A 19,510-nucleotide genomic window follows, 5' to 3' on the forward strand; every position below is an offset into this window, starting at 1 on the left:
ACTTTGTGGAGGATGTGTCCAATCAAGCATTATATATAAAGATAACCTTTATTAATTTATGATAATTATATAATCGTCAAGTACACTTTTATTATGGATTGACTCGGAAATATGTAAGTATTGATTCTCTTAACTTTTGTCTTTTTTGGGTCTGGCAACTTCCGGGCTTTTTGCTTAATCTCTTCCCTTGGCCACCATCCCTGATGTAAAAAAAATAGACTATATCGTAGTACTGTAAAAAAAAACAAAAAAAACACGGAGTTGGAGTTGCAAACTTCAAATTTCCTGGAGTCGGAGTCGGAGTCGCAACATTTAAATTTACTGGAGTCGGAGATGGACTTTTGAAAATCTGACTCCACACCCCTGCTTATATGGTTGTAATTTGCCCTGACATAATCTAATTTTTCCTCCTTGTATTCCACACTCTTTTCCATCCTTAATTCCGTATCCAGCTCAAATCTTAGGACATCATAGTCGCTTTTCCCCAAGGGACATTCAAGTTTAATTTCCTCTTGTAGGGAGATGCCTCTGGTGAATACCAAATCCAACCTCGCTGCAACATCCTGTCCCCTGCATCTTGTTGGTGATCTCACCTACTGTGTCATCAAGTTATTTGTTGGTACGTTTAACAATTCCTCTGCCCACTCACCACCATTCACCACTTCGTAGTCTTCCCACACTATTTCCTTACAGTTAAAGTCCCCGACTATCATCACTTCATCCTTTCTGGTGAGTTCTTGTTTTATTCTGTCTAGAGTATTTCTCATCACCTCTTGATACTGTTCATAATTCTAAGCACTGGTTCTGGGTGGTATGTATACTGTTATAATATTAATGTCCCTCTTACCATCTGTTATAAGCATACTTATCACTTTCTCACCTCCTTCACTATCAGATTTTTTTTAGTAAAAACCATTATACCACCACCTCCTTTATTCTTTCTATCATTTCTCCATACTTTGTAGTGTTTTACATCAAATCAATCTAGCTTTATTTCGGGCCTTAACTTTGTTTCCACCACACACATTATGTCTGGTTCACTGTTTCTTAAGTAATCCATACATTTTAGCCTTTTAGACAAAAATCCATCTATATTCGTGTGTCACTTGAATTCCATTCCTAATCTCTTTCTTCCATGTATCAGTCTGTGTACTGTCTATTCCGTCTGTTTTATCCACCACTTTTTCAGCCTCCCATTTCTTATCCTCCAAACAAATTTGTTCTTTTTCTCCTCGGTTCTTTCCTCATTCTTCTCTCTCACTTCAGTTACAAGCTCTCTCATTTTCATTCCTTCCTCCTGTGTCATATTTCTTCTTATGTAAATTGTTTTGGTTTCCTCGTAGTCTTTAAGTTTCCAGGCCCTCCTCAGCAAGGCCTCGGCTGCCAACTGAGACTTTAATTTCAATTTTAATGGTCTACTCTTGCCTTCTTCATTAGCTCCTAGTCTCACACTTTCCTCTACCTCAGCATATAGGCATTCTTCCTCCTCGGAGATCTTATTCAGTAAAAACTTTATCCTGTCATTTTCCTTATCCCTCCTATCTTGCCAATTCCTGTTAGTTTCCTGTCTCATACCTGTTATGATCACGCATTTTTTCTTTTCAGCAATATCTCTCACCACATACTCATTTTCCTTCAAAGCCTTAACCATTTCACTGTGTATAATCACTTTATTTTCTTCTTCTTGCTTTTTCATTATCTCTTTGAAGGACTTCTGTACTTCTTTGTTTTCATATTTCACTTCCTTCATTTTAGCATCAATTAGGTTGAGGCACTCCTCCTTCCCTTCGGATATTTTCTTTTCCATTTCAAGTAGTTTAGCCTTCATTTTGTCACATTGTTTCCTTAGATGCTGATTTTCTTTTTCCATTTCCACTTTCTCTTTCAGTAATTCCTTGTTCTCTTTCATTAGCATGTAGATTTCTTTTTTGAAGGTATCATTCTCCACTATAACTCTATCTAACTTCTCTTCTATAGATCTAATATTGACAAACTTACTCTCTAAGGCCTGAATTCTTGAATCCATGTCCAATTTGTTTAATCCACTTGGAGTGGTCAAAAATCCCTAGAAATCTCTCCCGCTCCTAGGGGACGACGTCATGTTACCGCCAGCTGTTTCAGCCAAAACAAAACATTGCCGACATTTGAAAATGGTCTATTTTCTTCACTTTTTCAGAGCAGGACACCGACAGGACACTAATTATACCCTACAGTACCCTCCCGAGTTTAGCGCTTGCTTTCTTCTTAAGATATAACGCCAAACTCAAGGATTGCTAAACTCGGGGTATTGAAAACAATGTAAAAACGCTTATTCATTCTGGCCCGGGACGAAGCTGATTTTTTTTTCCTCCCCACTTTACTCCCTTATTTCAAAATACCGATAAATTGGTGGGTGTATTCAGTTTCAGTAAGAATGCTCTTGTTAAGATGAAAAAAACTGGGATACACACTTTATTGAAAAGAACAAAAAGAGAAAAGAAATAATAAGAACTCTAACAGCACATAATCTCACTCTGGGGCATGGTCCGCTAGCGCAAAGCCTTCAAATTCGTTTCATCGGCGTTGAATATTTTGAGATCGTGTCCTCAATCATCTGTTTCAAGACACCAATGAAACTTTCCACCTCTTCTGTAGATCGTCTGCTGCTTCACCCAGACATCGTGCCCTCTTGAGCAGTGTCTTTTTTTTAACCTTGAGAACCAGCCATTACTAGCAGAGAAAGGTGGAGGATTGTCAATGTTTAACTTACATGCCACTGCAGCATATATTTCTCTTGCCTTCTGTCTTACCTTACCAGAAGATATACACACATTTCGGTCATTTTTGTTAACAATATATTTCTTCAAATAGTGTTCTGTTGTTACCATCAACTTGCTTGTAGGATGCGTGATGTGAGCAACTTGAATCACAGAGCTCCCTCAAGCGTCTTTCAGGAAACGTTTTATTTCCTCACGTTTCGCTCTTATTCCTCTAACAGTAGACTCACTAATGTTGAACAAGTTTCCAACGGCAACAGGTCCCATTCCAGCATCAAGCTTATCCAACACTTCGCCTTTTTCCTTCATGTTTAACAGTCTTTTCTTCTTACCCTGCCTCTCTGGCCTGCTTCCTTTTGCCGAAGTAGGTTTCTTCGAGCCACATGCTGCAGTGCCTCCTTTATTTCCTGACATCACAATTAATTAGCTTGCATATAAGAACTATCAAGATGCTGGTGGAAGAGGGCTAAGGACGCGTGCACACGTGGTCAGCTCAGTCAGCCAACTGCAGGAGTCTTGGGGCAGCATACGTGACGCCGCCCGGAAGTAAATGCGACCGATACTTGTCAAAGCAGCGCGAAACTCGGGGCGATACAGCGCCAAACTCGGGATGGTAAAAATTTAGGACTAAGCGCCAAACTCGAGGATCGCGAAACTTCGGATAGCGCTAAACTCGGGAGGGTACTGTATAGAGATACCCGGGCCCTGCAAACACTATAGGCAATTGCTCCTTTTTCCTCGTCCTCAGTTGAAGACGAGCTGTCTTCAAGACTCCCTCACTCAGCGGTGGCACAGCTGTGTGTGTGTGTGTGTGTGTGTATTTACCTATTTGTGATTACAGGGCCCGAGCCGTAGCTCTCTATGTCCTGTCTCTTTGTCCACACTTGTCCAATTTTTCCTTCATTTGACTGACACTCGCCGCACACACCACATCCACGCTCAGTTTGTTCCATGCATCAATGCTCCGATACGGGAAGCTATACTTCTTGATGTCGCTCGTGCAGGAGTCCTTCAGTATTTTCTTTGGGTGTCCTCTTAGGTAATTACTGGATGCCATTGTGATCAGGTTCTCCCTATCCAATATGTCCACTCCATGTACTATTTTGAACATTGTTATCATATCCCCTCTGACTCTTCTTTCTTCCAACATGCTTAATTCCAGCCTATTTAACCTCTCCTCATACGGTACCTCCTTAAAGTCTGGTATCATTCTTGTTGCTAACCTCTGCACTCTTTCCAGTTTCTTGACATGTTTCTTCATGTATGGTGACCAAATTACTGATGCATATTCCAACTGTGGCCTAATCAGGGTGGTCAATATTTTCTTTATCATGTTCCCATCCAGGTAATTAAATCTCCATCCTATACTTTGGAGCATGCTGTACGTTTTTCCAAATATTCTATTAATGTGCTTTTCTGGAGACAGATTACTCAGTACAGTCACTCACAAGTCTTTTTCTTCACTGACTTCAATTACAGTCTTCCTCCCACAGCTGGTAATCTTTATATGGTCTATATTTACTTCTACCCATTCTCATTACAAAACTTTTGTTGGTATTGAATTCCATTTGCCATGTCCTGCTCCATTCATATATTTTGTCCAAGTCCTTCTGCAGTATATTACAGTCATGCATATTCCTCACTCTCCTCATAATCTTTGCATCATCTGCAAACATATTAATATAACTTCTCACTTACTCAGGCATGTCATTTATATAGATCAGGAACATGATGGGAACAAGCACCGAACCTTGGGGAACTCCACTGGTTACCTTCCTCCACTCTGACTTCACTCCCTTCACTACCGTCCTCATTTCTCTACCTGTCAAATAATTTCTCATCCACTCCGTCAGATTTCCCTTTATTCCTCCGATACTACTTAACTTCCACATCAATCAGTTATGTGGTACTGTGTGTGTGTGCACACACGTAACGGGGACAGGGACAACTCTTTGTGGAACTAGCAACTTGGTATATATATATATATATATATATATATATATATATATATATATATATATATATATATATCGCGACTTTGGCTATCGCGTTTTATTGCTATCGCGCACCCATGAAAAGCTGCTAAAATTTCATTATCGCGACCTCAGTTGCCTGCTATCGCGCGCCACGCCATGACGTAATGGAATATCTGAGCGCTCATTGGCCAAAACCGCCTTCCCGCCAAGATCAATTCCACTATCGCGTTTCATATAGCGGGGATATTTCAGGCCCAATTGAGCGATAGAAAAGTGTATATGTATACATATACATATACATATATATATATATATATATATATATATATATATATATATACAAATAAATAAATGAATATATATATATATATATATATATATATATATATATATATATATATATATATATATATATATATATATATATAAATAAATAAATAAATGAATGAATAAATAAATAAATAAATAAATAAATAAATAAATAAATAAATAAATAAATAAATAAATATATATATATATATATATATATATATATATATATATATATATATATATATATATATATATATATATATATATATATATATATAAACAAATAAATAAATGAATATAATATATATATATATATATATATATATATATATATATATATATATATATATATATATATATATATATATATATACTCACACACACTGTGTCAATCAGATGAAAGAGAGATGACAAGAGTGGACACAGAGAGCTTAGCTCAGGCCCTGTAATACACAAATAGGTAAATACACACACACACACACATGGTATATAAAAGAGAAAGAAGAGAAAAAAATGGAGCAAGTTTAACTAAAAATGATAAGAACAAGAGATTAAAAATGATGTATACAAACATAGATGGGATTTTATCTAGTAAATTAGAATTAAGAGATTACATAAAGAAAGAAGAACCAGATATTGTATGCCTGGTGGAAACAAAGTTAAATGAGGCAATACAAATAGACATAGATAAAAGGTATAATATATGGAGGAGAGACAGAGTGGGTAAAGGAGGAGGAGGAGTCATGATGATGTTAAGGAAGGAGATAGTGGTAAATCAAGTGGAGTTTGGGAAGGAAAATCAGAAATACTGTATGTTAAGATGCATATTAACAAAAAGGAGTTAACAATCATTGGAACATATGTGCCACCAAAAACAAACTCATGGACTAACCAAGAATATAGAGACATGATAGATGACACAATAAGGAGTCTTACAAGAATCATTAAGGAAAGGAGAAAAGTGATATTGATAGGAGATTTCAACTGTAAGGAGGTAGACTGGGAAAATTATGAAAGTGGTATGGGGGAAGATGCCTGGGAGATAGATTCCTGAACCTAATGATAGATAATTTGATGGTCCAAAGAGTAAAGGAAAACACAAGATTCAGAGGAAATGATGAGCCGGCAAGATTAGACCTAGTTTTACAAGGGATATACCAATTAACGATGATATAAGATACAAGTGCCCATTGGGAAAGAGTGACCATGTAATATTAGAGATGGATATAGAAGAAGGAAAGGAAGATAGAGATGAATCATACAAAGGAGACCGATTAAATTACAGAAAGGCTGATATTGAGAATCTCAAGAACTATTTTAAAACATAAACTGGGAGGAGATGGAAAACTCATTAACGGTTCAAGAGAAATATAACTTATTTTTGGAAATATACAAAACTGGGGTCAGGAATATGTTCCGAAATATAGACCTAAAGAAGAAGGAAAGAAAGATTGGTTTAATGCAAGATGTGCTAGGGCAAAGGAGAAACGAGATGGAGCATGGAAAAGGTGGAGAAGAAACAGAAATCCAGAAAATAAGGAAAACTTCAAAACAGCAAGAAATGAATATGCTAAGGTGAGAAAGGAAGAAGAAAAGAACTATGAAAAGGACATTGTCCAAAAATGTAAGGAACAACCAAAATTGTTCTACAGATTCATAAATGGAAAAATAAGACAAAAAGAAACAATAGAAAGGTTAAAAGGAGAAAACGGAATGGTGGAAGACCCAAAAAGTATGGCAGAACTGTTAAATAGTAAATTTCATGAGGTCTTTACTAAGGAATCCAAATTTGAAAGACCACAGGGTAATAGAGAAACTGTCTATATGAAAGAGATTAAAGTAACCAAGCTTGAAATAAAAAAGTTGATGACGGAATTGGATGAGGAAAAGGCAATGGGACCGGATGAAGTCTCAGGCAGAATACTGAAAGAATGTAGGGAAGAACTAGCAAGTCCAATATACAACATCATAAAATGCTCAATAGAAAATGGAACAGTGCCAGTGGAGTGGAAAAGAGCTGAGGTGGTTCCCATATATAAGAGCGGAAGGAAGGAAGAACCTTTAAATTACAGACCGGTATCACTAACTAGTGTAATATGCAAGATGTGTGAAAAAGTAATAAAGAAGCAATGGATTGAGTTTCTTGAAGACAACAAAATATTATCAAATAGCCAATTTGGTTTTAGAAAAGGTCGGTCATGTGTGACAAATTTATTGAGTTTCTACTCTAGAATAGTTGATAGAGTACAAGAGAGAGAGGGATGGGTTGACTGTATCTATTTAGATCTAAAAAAGGCTTTTGATAAAGTGCCACATGAAAGATTACTATGGAAGTTAGAGGAGAAGGGTGGCTTAAAAGGAAGCACATTGAGATGGATGAAGAATTAATTAAGGGGGAGAGAAATAATTATGATAGTTAAAGATATGAAATCCAAGTGGAGAACAGTAGACAGCAGAGTGCCACAGGGGTCAGTATTGGCACCAATACTTTTTCTCGTATATATAAATGACATGCCAGAGGGAGTGAACAGCTACATAAATCTGTTTGTGGACGATGCGAAACTGTGCAGAGTCATTAAACAAAAAGAGGATTGTGAAATACTACAGGAAGACTTAAACAAGATCTGGAAATGGAGCAAAAAATGGGAGATGGAATTCAATGTGGACAAAAGCCATGTCATGGAAATGGGAAAAAGTGAAAGACGACCAGTGGGAATCTATAAGATGGGAGATGGAGTAGAACTAGAAAAAGTAAAAAGGAAAAGGACTTGGGAGTGACAATGGAAGAAAATAATCAACCGGTAAGCCATATTGATAGAATTTTCAGAGAGACGTATAATTTGCTAAGGAATATTGGAGTAGCATTTCACTATATGGACAAGGAAATGATGAAGAAATTGATAAGTACTAAAATAAGACCTAGATTGGAATATGCAGGAGTTATGTGGACTCCCCATAAAAAGAAACACATAAGAAAATTAAAGAGACTACAAAAAATGGCTACAAAAATGGTTCCAGAATTTAAAGGGATGGCATATGAGGAGAGACTAAAGGCAATGGATCTACCAACCTTGAAGCAGAGAAGAGAGAGAGGGGATCTGATACAAGTTTATAAATTGATTAACAAAATGGATGAAGTGGATAATGAGAAACTGATCCTGAGAGAAGAATATGACTTTAGAAGCACAAGATCGCATAGTAAGAAACTAAGGAAGGGACGATGTCTGAGAGATGTTAAAAAATTTAGTTTCCCGCAAAGATGTGTTGAGACTTGGAACATTTTGAGTGAGGAAGTGGTGTCAGCAAAGAGTGTACATAGTTTTAAAGAAAAATTGGATAAGTGTAGATATGGAGACGGGACCACACGAGCATAAAGCCCAGGCCCTGTAAAACTACAACTAGGTAAATACAACTAGGTAAACACACACACACACACACACACACACACACACACACACACACACACACACAGCCATCAGCTGGTTTGTTTACATCTGCGCAACATGGCGGCCGTGAACTCGAAAGATGAATCAGACTTCACAGGATTTCAAGGAATAATGGAGAAGAGCGTTTATGTGAAGAAAATTCTGGAGTTGGAAGGTAAAATTGAAAAACTGTTTGAAAAGTATGGGGCCTGGAAACGAGTTATGACAATGTAATGAAAGAGTGCCGATATGAAGAAGAAAATGAAATACTGAAAGAGGAAGTTAAGTTAATTAAAGTGAATTGCGAAAATGTGGAGAATCTCTAGGAAAAGTGATGGAGAAGCAGGCTGAATGGAAAAAAGTCAGGAAGTGGAAAGAAAGGAGGTAAATTACAAAGTTGCAAGTCTGGAAAAGGAAATCAAAGAGTCTGGGAGAAAACTTTGGGCCTTGCTGAAATTATAGATCAACAGATCATAGAAGAGAAGATTGCTGAGAAAGTGGTGAAGGTTATTAAGTCAAATGAGACATTGGTGAGGGAAACTGTAGACAAAAGAGATGTGTGGTGATATTTGGTGTGGAGGAGGATAAGACACCAAGTAAAATGGAGAGAGAAAAACATAAAAAGGTGATAAATAATATCATTAATGTGGTGCAGGAGGAGGAAAAGACCTAGTACAAGAAATAGAGGACTTCCATAGAATTGGAAAGTTCACAGGAGAAGGTATGAGGCCAATAAGAATCAAACTTAAGTCACAAAAGGATGTAGATGAATTGGTGGAGAAGTCATGGAGGCTAGCCCAGCAGGAAACAACAAGGAAGATTTGGTTGAGAAGAGATCATCGGTGAAAAGGAAAGAGAAATGTTAAATGAGTTGAGAAAGGAGGCTTTGAAAAAAATGAAGAGAGGACAGAAGAGGAGAAGAAAGAGTTTTCTGGAGAATCTTGGATATGAGACTGAGGAAGTGGTTCATAACCCAGAAAAGTACAGCAAGAAAGGACTAAAGAAACTTACATATGAGCGGAATGTAATGTATTCCAACATAAATGGAGTGATATCGGGATTTTAGAACTCAACGATTACTTGAGGGACAAGAACCCAGATATTGTGGGTCTTACTGAAACAAAACTGAGAGAGGAGAAGACCTGATGATGGTTGGAGAAGGAAATATAATGTTTGGAAAAGAAATAGAGTAGGTAAGATGGGAGGAGGAGTGATGTTGCTGGTTAAAAAGATATAAAGGTGGATCAAGTGAAAGAAGGTATGGGAAAGGCAGAAGTGCTAAAGATCAGAGCAGAAACTAATGAAGGAAAAAGAGGCACTACATAGTGGTGTACGTACCACCTAAGACAAATGCATGGTCAGTACAGGAATATGAAGAAATGATAAGTGATACAGGAACATGTCTGGAAGAAATGTTGGGTGGCTGTGAACGAACTATAATGATGGGAGATTTTAATTGTAAAGAGGTGTGTTGGGAGGACTGGTCAATGGAAGGATCAGAGACAACATGGGGAAATACACTATTGACACTGGCAATGGAAAATGTGTTAACTCAGTGGGTCAAAGAAGATACTAGGTTTGGAGGAGAGGGAGCATCGTCAAGACTGGACTTGGTCTTTAGTACAGAGCCAATGGTCATTGAGGAGATGAGGGTGGAGTGCCCTTTAGCAAAGAGTGATCATGCAGTTTTGGAGTTCAAGGTGATAGATGAAGAGAAATCTAGAAGAAATGAAGAATATAAAGTGGGAAGATGGAATTATGCCAAGACAGATTTTGGAAACCTAAAGAAATTCTTTCAAGAGACAAATTGGATGAAATTCAAGAGTGCTAAGGAGCAAATGAAAAGTGGAAGGAATTTATAAAAATATACAAAGAAGGTGAGAAAAATTTGTACCAATAAGACAACATAGAAGTTGGAAAGCAGGACTGGTTTAACGATAGATGTGAAAAGGCTAGAACAAGAAAAGAGGATGCATGGAAGAGGTGGAGAAGGAAAAGACGGATTAAGCAGTGGGAAAGTTACAAAAGAGCAAGAAATGAATATGTGTTGATTAGAAGAGAAGAAAGAAAGAAACAAGAAAAGGATATAATTGATAAATGTAAAGACCAACCAAGGCTTTTTACAGACATGTGAACAACAACATCAAAAATAGAGAAAGTATTGAAAGTTTAGAAGTAAATGGAGTATGCAGTGAGGATCCCAGGAAATGGCAGAGGCTATGAATGGATGCTTTCGGAAGGTATTCACAAAGGAGACTGCTTTTGACAAACCACTGGTAATGGAACAGAAAGGGATTATGAAGGAGTTTCAAGTAACTGTGGAGGAGATCAAGAATATGATGGGGAGTTTAGAAGTGAGAAAAGCTGTGGGACCTGATGGGGTATCAGGATGGATTTTAAGAGAATGCAGGGAGCAACTGGCAGAAAAAGTTTGTGAAGTAATTGATGCCTCATTAAGGGAAGGTGTAGTGCCCCAAGACTGGAAAAGAGCTAACATTGTCCCAATTTATAAATCAGGTAACAAGAGAGACCCATTGAACTATAGACCAGTGTCACTTACAAGTGTGGTAGCTAAGATGTGTGAGAGGGTGGTGAAGAATAGATGGACAGACTTCTTGGAGAAAAATGACATACTTTGTGAGTGTCAATTTGGTTTTAGAAAAGGGCGTTCATGCACGACAAACCTGATATGTTACTATTCGAGGGTGATAGATGTAATACAGGAAAGAGATGGTTGGGCTGATGGAATATATCTGGATTTAAAAAAGGCCTTTGATAAGGTACCACACCGGAGACTGATCTGGAAACTTGAAATGGTAGGAGGAGTGCATGGCAGTTTACTAAAATGGATGGAAGACTTTTGGTAGGAAGAGAAATGAGAACAATAATTAAGGACAGACCATCAGAATGGGGCTTGGTGGAGAGTGGAGTTCCACAGGGATCAGTGTTGGCACCAGTAATGTTTGCGGTCTACATAAATGACATGGTGGATGGGGTGTCCAGTTATGTGAGCCTATTTGCAGACGATGCAAAATTGTTAAGAAAAGTGAGATGTGACAAAGATTGCGAACTACTCCAGGAAGACTTGGACAGAATATGGAAATGGAGCTGTACATGGCAAATGGAGTTCAACACGACAAAATGCAAGAAATTAGAGTTTGGCAAGAGTGAAAGAAGAATCAGGAGTATGTACAAGATAGGAAATGAAGACATAAAACCAGTCATGAAGAAAAAGACCTTGGGGTGACAATTACCAATGACCTATCGCCAGAGAGACATATAAACAAAATAATTGGAGAAGTATTGAACTTATTGAGGAACATAAGAGTGGCGTTCGTATATTTAGATGAAGAAATGATGAAGAAAATAATTACTGCAATGATAAGACCAAGGCTTGAATATGCAACAATACAGTGGGCTCGAACTTAAAGAAACACATAAGGAAACTAGAGAAAGTACAGAGGGCTGCAACAAAAATGGTGCCTGACTTAAGAGATTTGACTTATGAAGACAGACTGAACAGAATGCAACTTCCGACCCTGGAAAACAGAAGAGAAAGGGGAGACCTGATAGCAATATACAGAGTGATGATTGGCATGGAAAAATGGATAGGGAAGATCTGTGTATGTGGAATGAAAGAATGTCGAGAGGGCATGGGAAAAAACTAAAATGGCCACTTATAGGAGAGATGTGAAAAATATAGCTTCCCTCATAGAAGGGTGGAAGCATGGAATAGTTTAGACGTGGAAGTGGTCAACGCAAGGAATATTCATGATTTTAAGAAAAGCTGGACATTAGTAGATATGGAGACGGGACAGTACGAGCATAGCTCTTTTCCGTATGTTACAATTAGGTAAATACAATTAGGTAAATACACACACACACACACACACACACACACACACACACACACACACACACACACACACACACACACACACACACATATATATATATATATATATATATATATATATATATATATATATATATATATATATATATATATATATATATATATATATATATATATATATATATATATATATATATATATATATATATATATATATATATATATATATATATATATATATATATATATATATATATATATATATATATATATATATATATATATATATATATATATATATATATATATATATATATATATATATATATATATATATATATATATATATATATATATATATATATATATATATATATATATATATATATATATATATATATATATATATATATATATAACACATCTTTGTCTTTCTATTTAAAAAAATATATATATATAAGTAGAAAGACAAAGATATGTTATTCATATCCTAATTACATAAAAACTAGAAACTACGAGAAAAATATCAAATAAAGAGGCAGAAATTTTCTATTATATTTCAACAGAACAAGACAAATTTCCATTTAGTCTTTAAAGAGGATGGTCTATTCTGGAATGCTTATTTCAGCAGAATAATATATGATATTACTTAAAAGAATTACATGAGGCTACATAACATTACTTAATTATTTAAGGTTTAAAGTTTACTGCTGTCCATGCCTCTATTGCTGTTACTAATGCTGAAACTCATTTCACCTACCTTCTAATGGTCTTACAGCATCTCAACCCATCTTCAAGTAATTTCAGTAGAAAAGAGGGCAAGGATGCATCTGCAGTGAGAATGTGCATGGGTCTCCATTTCTGGCCAACATATATGCGGGACACTTCTTCACACCTTATCAATCCTAACTCAATAATTCTGTTATTCTGAAAGAAAAAAAGTCCTATTTCAATAATGATAAGCAAATACAATTGAAGTGAGAAGGTTCATGTTTAGCTACATATTTCATCTTTGTCTATATAGCAGTGAGATATCTCCCTTATCTCTCTAACAAGCACATATACACTAACTTACTGGTCTAAAAAAGGTTGCTAATCCCTGCACTATAATGTCAATTAATGGACTGACTTACTTTGTTATTTATAAAGTACCATTTTTTATGAATTCCACTGCACACTGTACATTGATCTCACCAAGTTATTCATGTTCTCTGGTGGTGAGGTGACCCAAATATCAACTGCCTCGGAGTGAATTCTATCAACACTTGGTTTTCCATTATTCTGGTTTAGGTTATCCAGGTCATACTGGAAACACAAAATAAATTTTAGATATTTGAGAGAAAATATGAATTGATACTACTTATAGATATTTACAGTACAGTTGGCTCCCTACTTGATGAAGCAATCTTCCTACCCTTATTTCTAGCACAAGCAACATGTCAACTCAAAGAATTTTAAAAGGTAAATATCATTGGTCAGAAGTCATGACATGTAAAAAATGCCACACCTCTTTTCCTGACCCCACTCCAAGTCCACCTCGCCATCCCCACTCTGCCTTGCTTATTTCTCATACCCACAGCCTATCGCCTCCATCTAAGCCCCCACCTCTCTTGGAAATAAAGACTAAAAATCCAGAAATTTACTGTATTACTTTGTTAAAATTCTAATGGAAGAACATTTTTTTTGTTATTCCTTTTTCTTCAATAACTAATCCATAAACACAAAGGAATGTTGTATTAATGTTTGTGTATGTGTGCGTGTTTACCTAGTTGTATATTACAAGGTTTGAGTGGGGCTCATAGTGACCTGTCTCAATATCTACTTTTATCCAACTTTTCCTTAAATTTAAGCACACTTTCAGCTGCTACAATCTCTTCACTCAATCTGTTCCAAATGTCCATTGTTCTAAATGGAAAACTGAATTTTTCAATGTTCTTCAAACACTGACTTTTCATAATCTTGGAGTGTCCTCTTGTTTGTCTATCTCTATCCTCAGTCAATGATACCAGGTCTTGTCTATCTATCTTTTCCATACAGTTTACTATCTTATATTGTTACTAGATCTCCTCTTCCCCATCTATCCTTCAAAGTTGGTAGTTCCATTTCCTTCAGTCTTTTTTCATAGGGAAGATCCTTTATTTCTTCCATCATCTTTGTAGTGGTCCTTTGGATACTTTCTAGTTTCCTGATGTCCCAATGATCACACCATTGCTGCATATTCTAGTCTAGGTCTTATAATAGTGGTTATGAACTTTTCATCATACTCTTATCCATGTAGTTGAATGTCATTCTGATGTTAGTTAGTGTCATGTATGCTGAAGCAAACAGTCCATTTATGTGTCTTTCTGGAGTCAGAGTGTCTTGAATAATCACTCCAAGGTCTTTCTCTATCCTCCTTTTCATTATAATCTCTTCTCCCATTTTGTATGTATTCCCATGTAGGTTTTCTGTTACTTTTACCCATTCCCATCACATCCCATTTCCTGGTATTAAATTATAATTTCCACTTTTGGTTCCATTCCCAGATCTTGTCAATATCTTTCTGCAATTCCATAAAGTCCTCGTTGTTCCTTATTACTTTCAAAAGTTTCACATCGTCTGCAAACAAATTTACATAGCTACCCAAACCCTCTTGCATATCAATAATATATACTTGGAACATAATTTGTGCCAGCACTGAACCCTGTGGTACGCCACTGATAACTGTGCTCCAGCTTGATGGGCTGTCTCTTATGATTGCCCTCATTTCCCTCTCTGTTAATTCTGTTTAAGATACTTCCCTGTATTCTTCCAATGTGTTCTATTTTCCATAGGAATCTTCTATGTGGTACTCGGTCGAAAATCTTTTTAATATCTAAATACGCTGTGTCAACCCATTCGTCTCTCTCTATTGTACCTCATCTATTGCTCTTGTACAAAAGCTTAGTAAATTTGTCTTACAAGATCTTCCTTTTCTAAATCCAATTGGTAGTTTTTTATTATTTCATTTTTCCTCCAGATATTCTAACCATTTTTCTTTAATTGGGAGTTATTTATCATTTTATTTCCATCCTGATATTCCAATAATTTTTCTTTAATGATAATTTCACTAATCTTTCCCACAACACTAGTCAGTAACACTGGTCTATAATTTAGGGGCTCAGTCATTTTCCTCCTTTACATATTGGGACTGTATTTGCTCTTTTCCACTCCCTTGATATCTTTCTTTCCATCAGAGAGCTGTTGATCACATTCCAGATAGATTACACCAGTTGTCTCTACATTCCCTCAGTGTCCATCCTTACACTCCATCTGGCCCCATTACTTTTCTTACATTCACATTTTCTAGTAACTAGTCAATTTTGTGTTTATGCATCACAACATTTCTTAATCCTTCCTGTATCACTTGGTCATCTGGTTCTATGAAATCTCCCTTTTCATTAAATACTGATTTAAAGCTCTCATTTCATATAAGTTCACTAATTTATTCCATTGTTTCATATATCCTATTTCCCTTAATTAACTTAGTGATGGTCTCTCTGTTTGTCATCTTTCCATCTATATACACTCGACCCTCGAAACAACGGACCTCCCATCAATGGATTTCGGAAACTACGGACAAATTCTGGAGTCCAGTTTAATCTACGGACGAATATTAAAATGTGCGCGATTGTCTGTTCCCGGCAAATTATTGTCCGGTAGGTGGCAGGTCGGTCACGTCATCAGCTGTTGGCCGCCATGTTTTATCTTCAGCCTGTGCGTTTTCAACCAACAGCGAACATTGTCCAGTGTATTTATTAAATTGACCATGCTCATGTCATCTATTTCAGGTTATTTGTTGTATTTAATGCTTTGTAATACTGCTTGAATGATTTCTTAATGATTACGCAGTATTTTACATACATTTTATACAATTTTTTATGTACTTTTGCAATCTACGGACAGGGTCGTGCATGTATTTGTCCGTTGTTTCGAGGGTCGAGTGTACTTAGAAAAAACCTTGGGTTCCCCTTCACATTTCTTCACTAAATCCCTTTAAAAATTTCTCTCCTCCTCCCTTCTTATTCTAATGTAATCGTTTCATACCTCTTTATAATGCTTCCTATCTTCTTCATTTTCCTGCTTCCTTAATTTTTTCCAAGCTGCATCCTTACACTTAGTTTTTGTACATGTACCATTATATCACACGTGTTTGCTCTCTTTTACTCTGTATTCAGGAACAGATATCTTTTCTCCCTCATTGTACTTGTCTAGGAATATTTCATACTTCTCTTGGACTGTCTTGCCTTGCTTGGTTTCCTTCATCAATACCACCACAGTAATTTCTTAATCCTTCAAAATTTGTCTTGGCATGATTCAATATTTTTTGTTTGTCTCTCATTACATTTCAAAATTTTCTGATCTTCTAATTCAATTTCTAGAACATGATCTCTTTTTTGCTGCTGGGTTATGATATTTGATGGTTGCAAAAGGCTCTGGTTTTTTCACGAATATCAAATTCAGCATAAATGGTTCTTCTTCCCCTCTATATCTTGTGTAGTCCTTCAACCATTGGGCTATTGCGTTAACCATTTCCAGTTGTAACACTTCCTCCCATCGTCCAGTGTGACTGTTTAGATCCATTTCTTCCTAATTTACATGTTTGCAGTTTAGATCCCAAACAAGTAGCACTCTTTTGTCCTTTCTTAACATATTGTCCAGGCAATTTAGCACTTCTTTTTTTAATCATTTATGTACATCAAGCCTCCATGTATTAGTTTTCAGTGGCACATATGCAACTATGATACTCCTCCTTTTCCTCCCACTGGTCCTAATTGTTATGCTTAAAAACCCCTGTCAGTTCATCTCCATATTGTACTTCTTCCATGTAAATATCCTCTTGAGCCATAATCAATATTCCTCCTCCTGTTTTTTCCCTTCTGTCTCTCCTCCAGTCATATATCCCTGCTCTTTAAAATTTACTTGGATGTCTTTGCTTAACTTTGTTTCTGTTATACACACCACATCTAGTCCTTTTTCCAATATAAAATCTCTCATTTCCAAGCATCCTGAAATAAACCCATCTATGTTTATACTCTCATTGTTTTTCTTCCCTTTCCCAAATACACCATTTTTTCAGACTCATGTCTAACACTCTCCAGTAGAATTTCTTCTTCTCGTTCTCTGTCCTTCTCTCATTTTTTTTTTTTCTTAGCTTCACTTTTCAATTCTCTCTTTTCCTTTTCTTCTTGATTCATATCTCTCCCTATCCAAATGTTGTTTTATTCTGTCTTTCCAGCCAGCTTTCCAGTCCTCGCTAATATTTCTTCTACCCCTGCTTGCAATCTTAATTTAACTTTTAGTGATCTTTTAGTTCCCTCACTATATTTTTCAAGTCTATATATTTCTTCAATTATTTTTTTTCTAGACTCTGTTCTTCACCCTGAACCACTGAGATAATTTGCTTAACCCTCTTTTTCTCCTCATTTTCTAACAAATTTCATTTTTTTTTTTTTTGTCTTGTAGTCCATATATAACCATACAGTTCTTTTTATTTACCATATCTCTCATTAGCTTTTCCTTATCCTTAATCACTTTTATAACTATGTCCTTCATTTTTTCACTTATTTGTTGCTCAACTACCACCACAAAATTAACTTTTTCTTTCTTTTTTTCAAGCCTTCTTCCATTCTTCCTGTTTTGTTTCACTTATCACTTTTCTGCCTTCACATTAATGTCTAACTTTTCTCTTGCCCTTGCAGTGCTATGTCACAGTCCTTACATTTGTCCTTAAGGAGTGTTTTCTCTTTTTAGTTCATCCAGAGTTTTCTTCATGTCATTGCTCATTTTAACAGTATTCTCTAACTTGTCACATTTTCCTCTCAGCTTTGTGTGTGTATTTACCTAGTTGTATTGTAAAGGGTTTGAGCAGGCTCATAGTGTCTTGTCTCCTTATCTCTATTTATCCAATTTTTCTTTAAAGTTATGCACATTATGTGCTGTAACAACTTCATCACTCAATGCATTCCACGTTTCCACTGTTCTATGTGGAAAGCTGTATTTTCCAATATCCTTCACACTGCTTCATCCTAATGTTCTTTGCATGTCCTCTTGTCCTTCCATCTTCTGTCACCAGCACCAGGTCTTCCTTGTCTATTTTTTCAATGCCATTTACTATTTTATACATTGTTATTAGGTCTTGTTCTCTTCTATCTTGTAAGGTTGGCAGTCCCATTTCCTTCAGCATTTCCTCATTATGTTACTTGTAAGTACTTTAGTTCCGTCACCATCTTTGTAGCTATCTTCTGGATCCGTTCTAATCTTCTTATATCTTTTTTCAAACTTGATGATCACACCACTGCTGCATATTCCAACTCTGGACGTATCATGCTCGTGATAATTTTTTTCATAACATCTCTGTACATGTATTGAAATGCCACTCTAATATCAATCAATGTTTTATATGCTGATCCAAATATCTTATGCGTTTTTTAGGGTTCAGAATTTCCTGTATAACCACTCCCAGATCTTTTTTCTCTTTAGTCTTCATTATTTATTCCTCTCCCATCAGATAGTTCCATACTGGTCTTCTCTTACTCTTTCCTAATTCCATTACATGACATTCTTGGCATTGAACTCTAACTCTCACTTCTTACTCCACTCATATCTATATCTATATCTTCCTGCAGTAGCAAACAGTCTTCTTGAGTTTTGATTACTCTTAGCAATTTTGCATCATCAGGAAACAGATTAATATAACTGGTTACCCCATTTTGCATGTCATTTACATATACCTGGAACATAATGGGGACTAACACTTAGCCTCGTGACACTCCACTTGTTACTTTACAACAAGATGAGTATGGGCTGTACCAAGAGTCGCGAAGGCCAAGGCACGGACCTTCCCTTCGACTAGCAAGGCAAAGCCTTCGCCCTTACCTTCAATCCGTACCAAGAGTCGCCGTGGAAGGTAGGGCTGCGAGAGGTCTGCCGCTAGCATGAGTTGGTAACAGTTGTTTCGGTATTGGTATGACTGTAATCCGGATTTGAGCTCCACGAACAACAACAAAACAACAGTGCACCCTACAAGAATGGAAGGAAGAAGCTGTGACCGGGCCGAACCACTCACGCACGAGCAGAGAATAAGGATTCTCAATCTTGTAAAAGAGAATAAAGACTTGCAAGACCGCTCAACAAACCCAGCTAGCCTTCACAAGAAAAATTTAG

At 36.4% G+C, this 19,510-nt stretch overlaps 1 protein-coding gene across 4 annotated transcripts in view; it reads right to left on the minus strand.

The window, feature by feature from the left end:
- The window catches only part of LOC123498121, a 129,944-nt gene that overhangs the window by 21,454 nt on the left and 88,980 nt on the right, over nt 1-19,510 (minus strand). For all 4 annotated transcript variants that reach the window (XM_045245289.1, XM_045245288.1, XM_045245286.1 and 1 more), the window contains exons 8-9: nt 13,520-13,630; nt 13,086-13,252 (exon numbers count right to left, since the gene is read on the minus strand). In XM_045245289.1, the coding sequence (XP_045101224.1) occupies nt 13,086-13,252; nt 13,520-13,630 (278 nt within the window). The remainder of the gene's footprint in view (nt 1-13,085; nt 13,253-13,519; nt 13,631-19,510) is intronic.

The sequence above is a fragment of the Portunus trituberculatus genome, chromosome 47 (genome assembly GCF_017591435.1).
Source record: "Portunus trituberculatus isolate SZX2019 chromosome 47, ASM1759143v1, whole genome shotgun sequence".
Lineage (NCBI taxonomy): Eukaryota > Metazoa > Arthropoda > Malacostraca > Decapoda > Portunidae > Portunus > Portunus trituberculatus.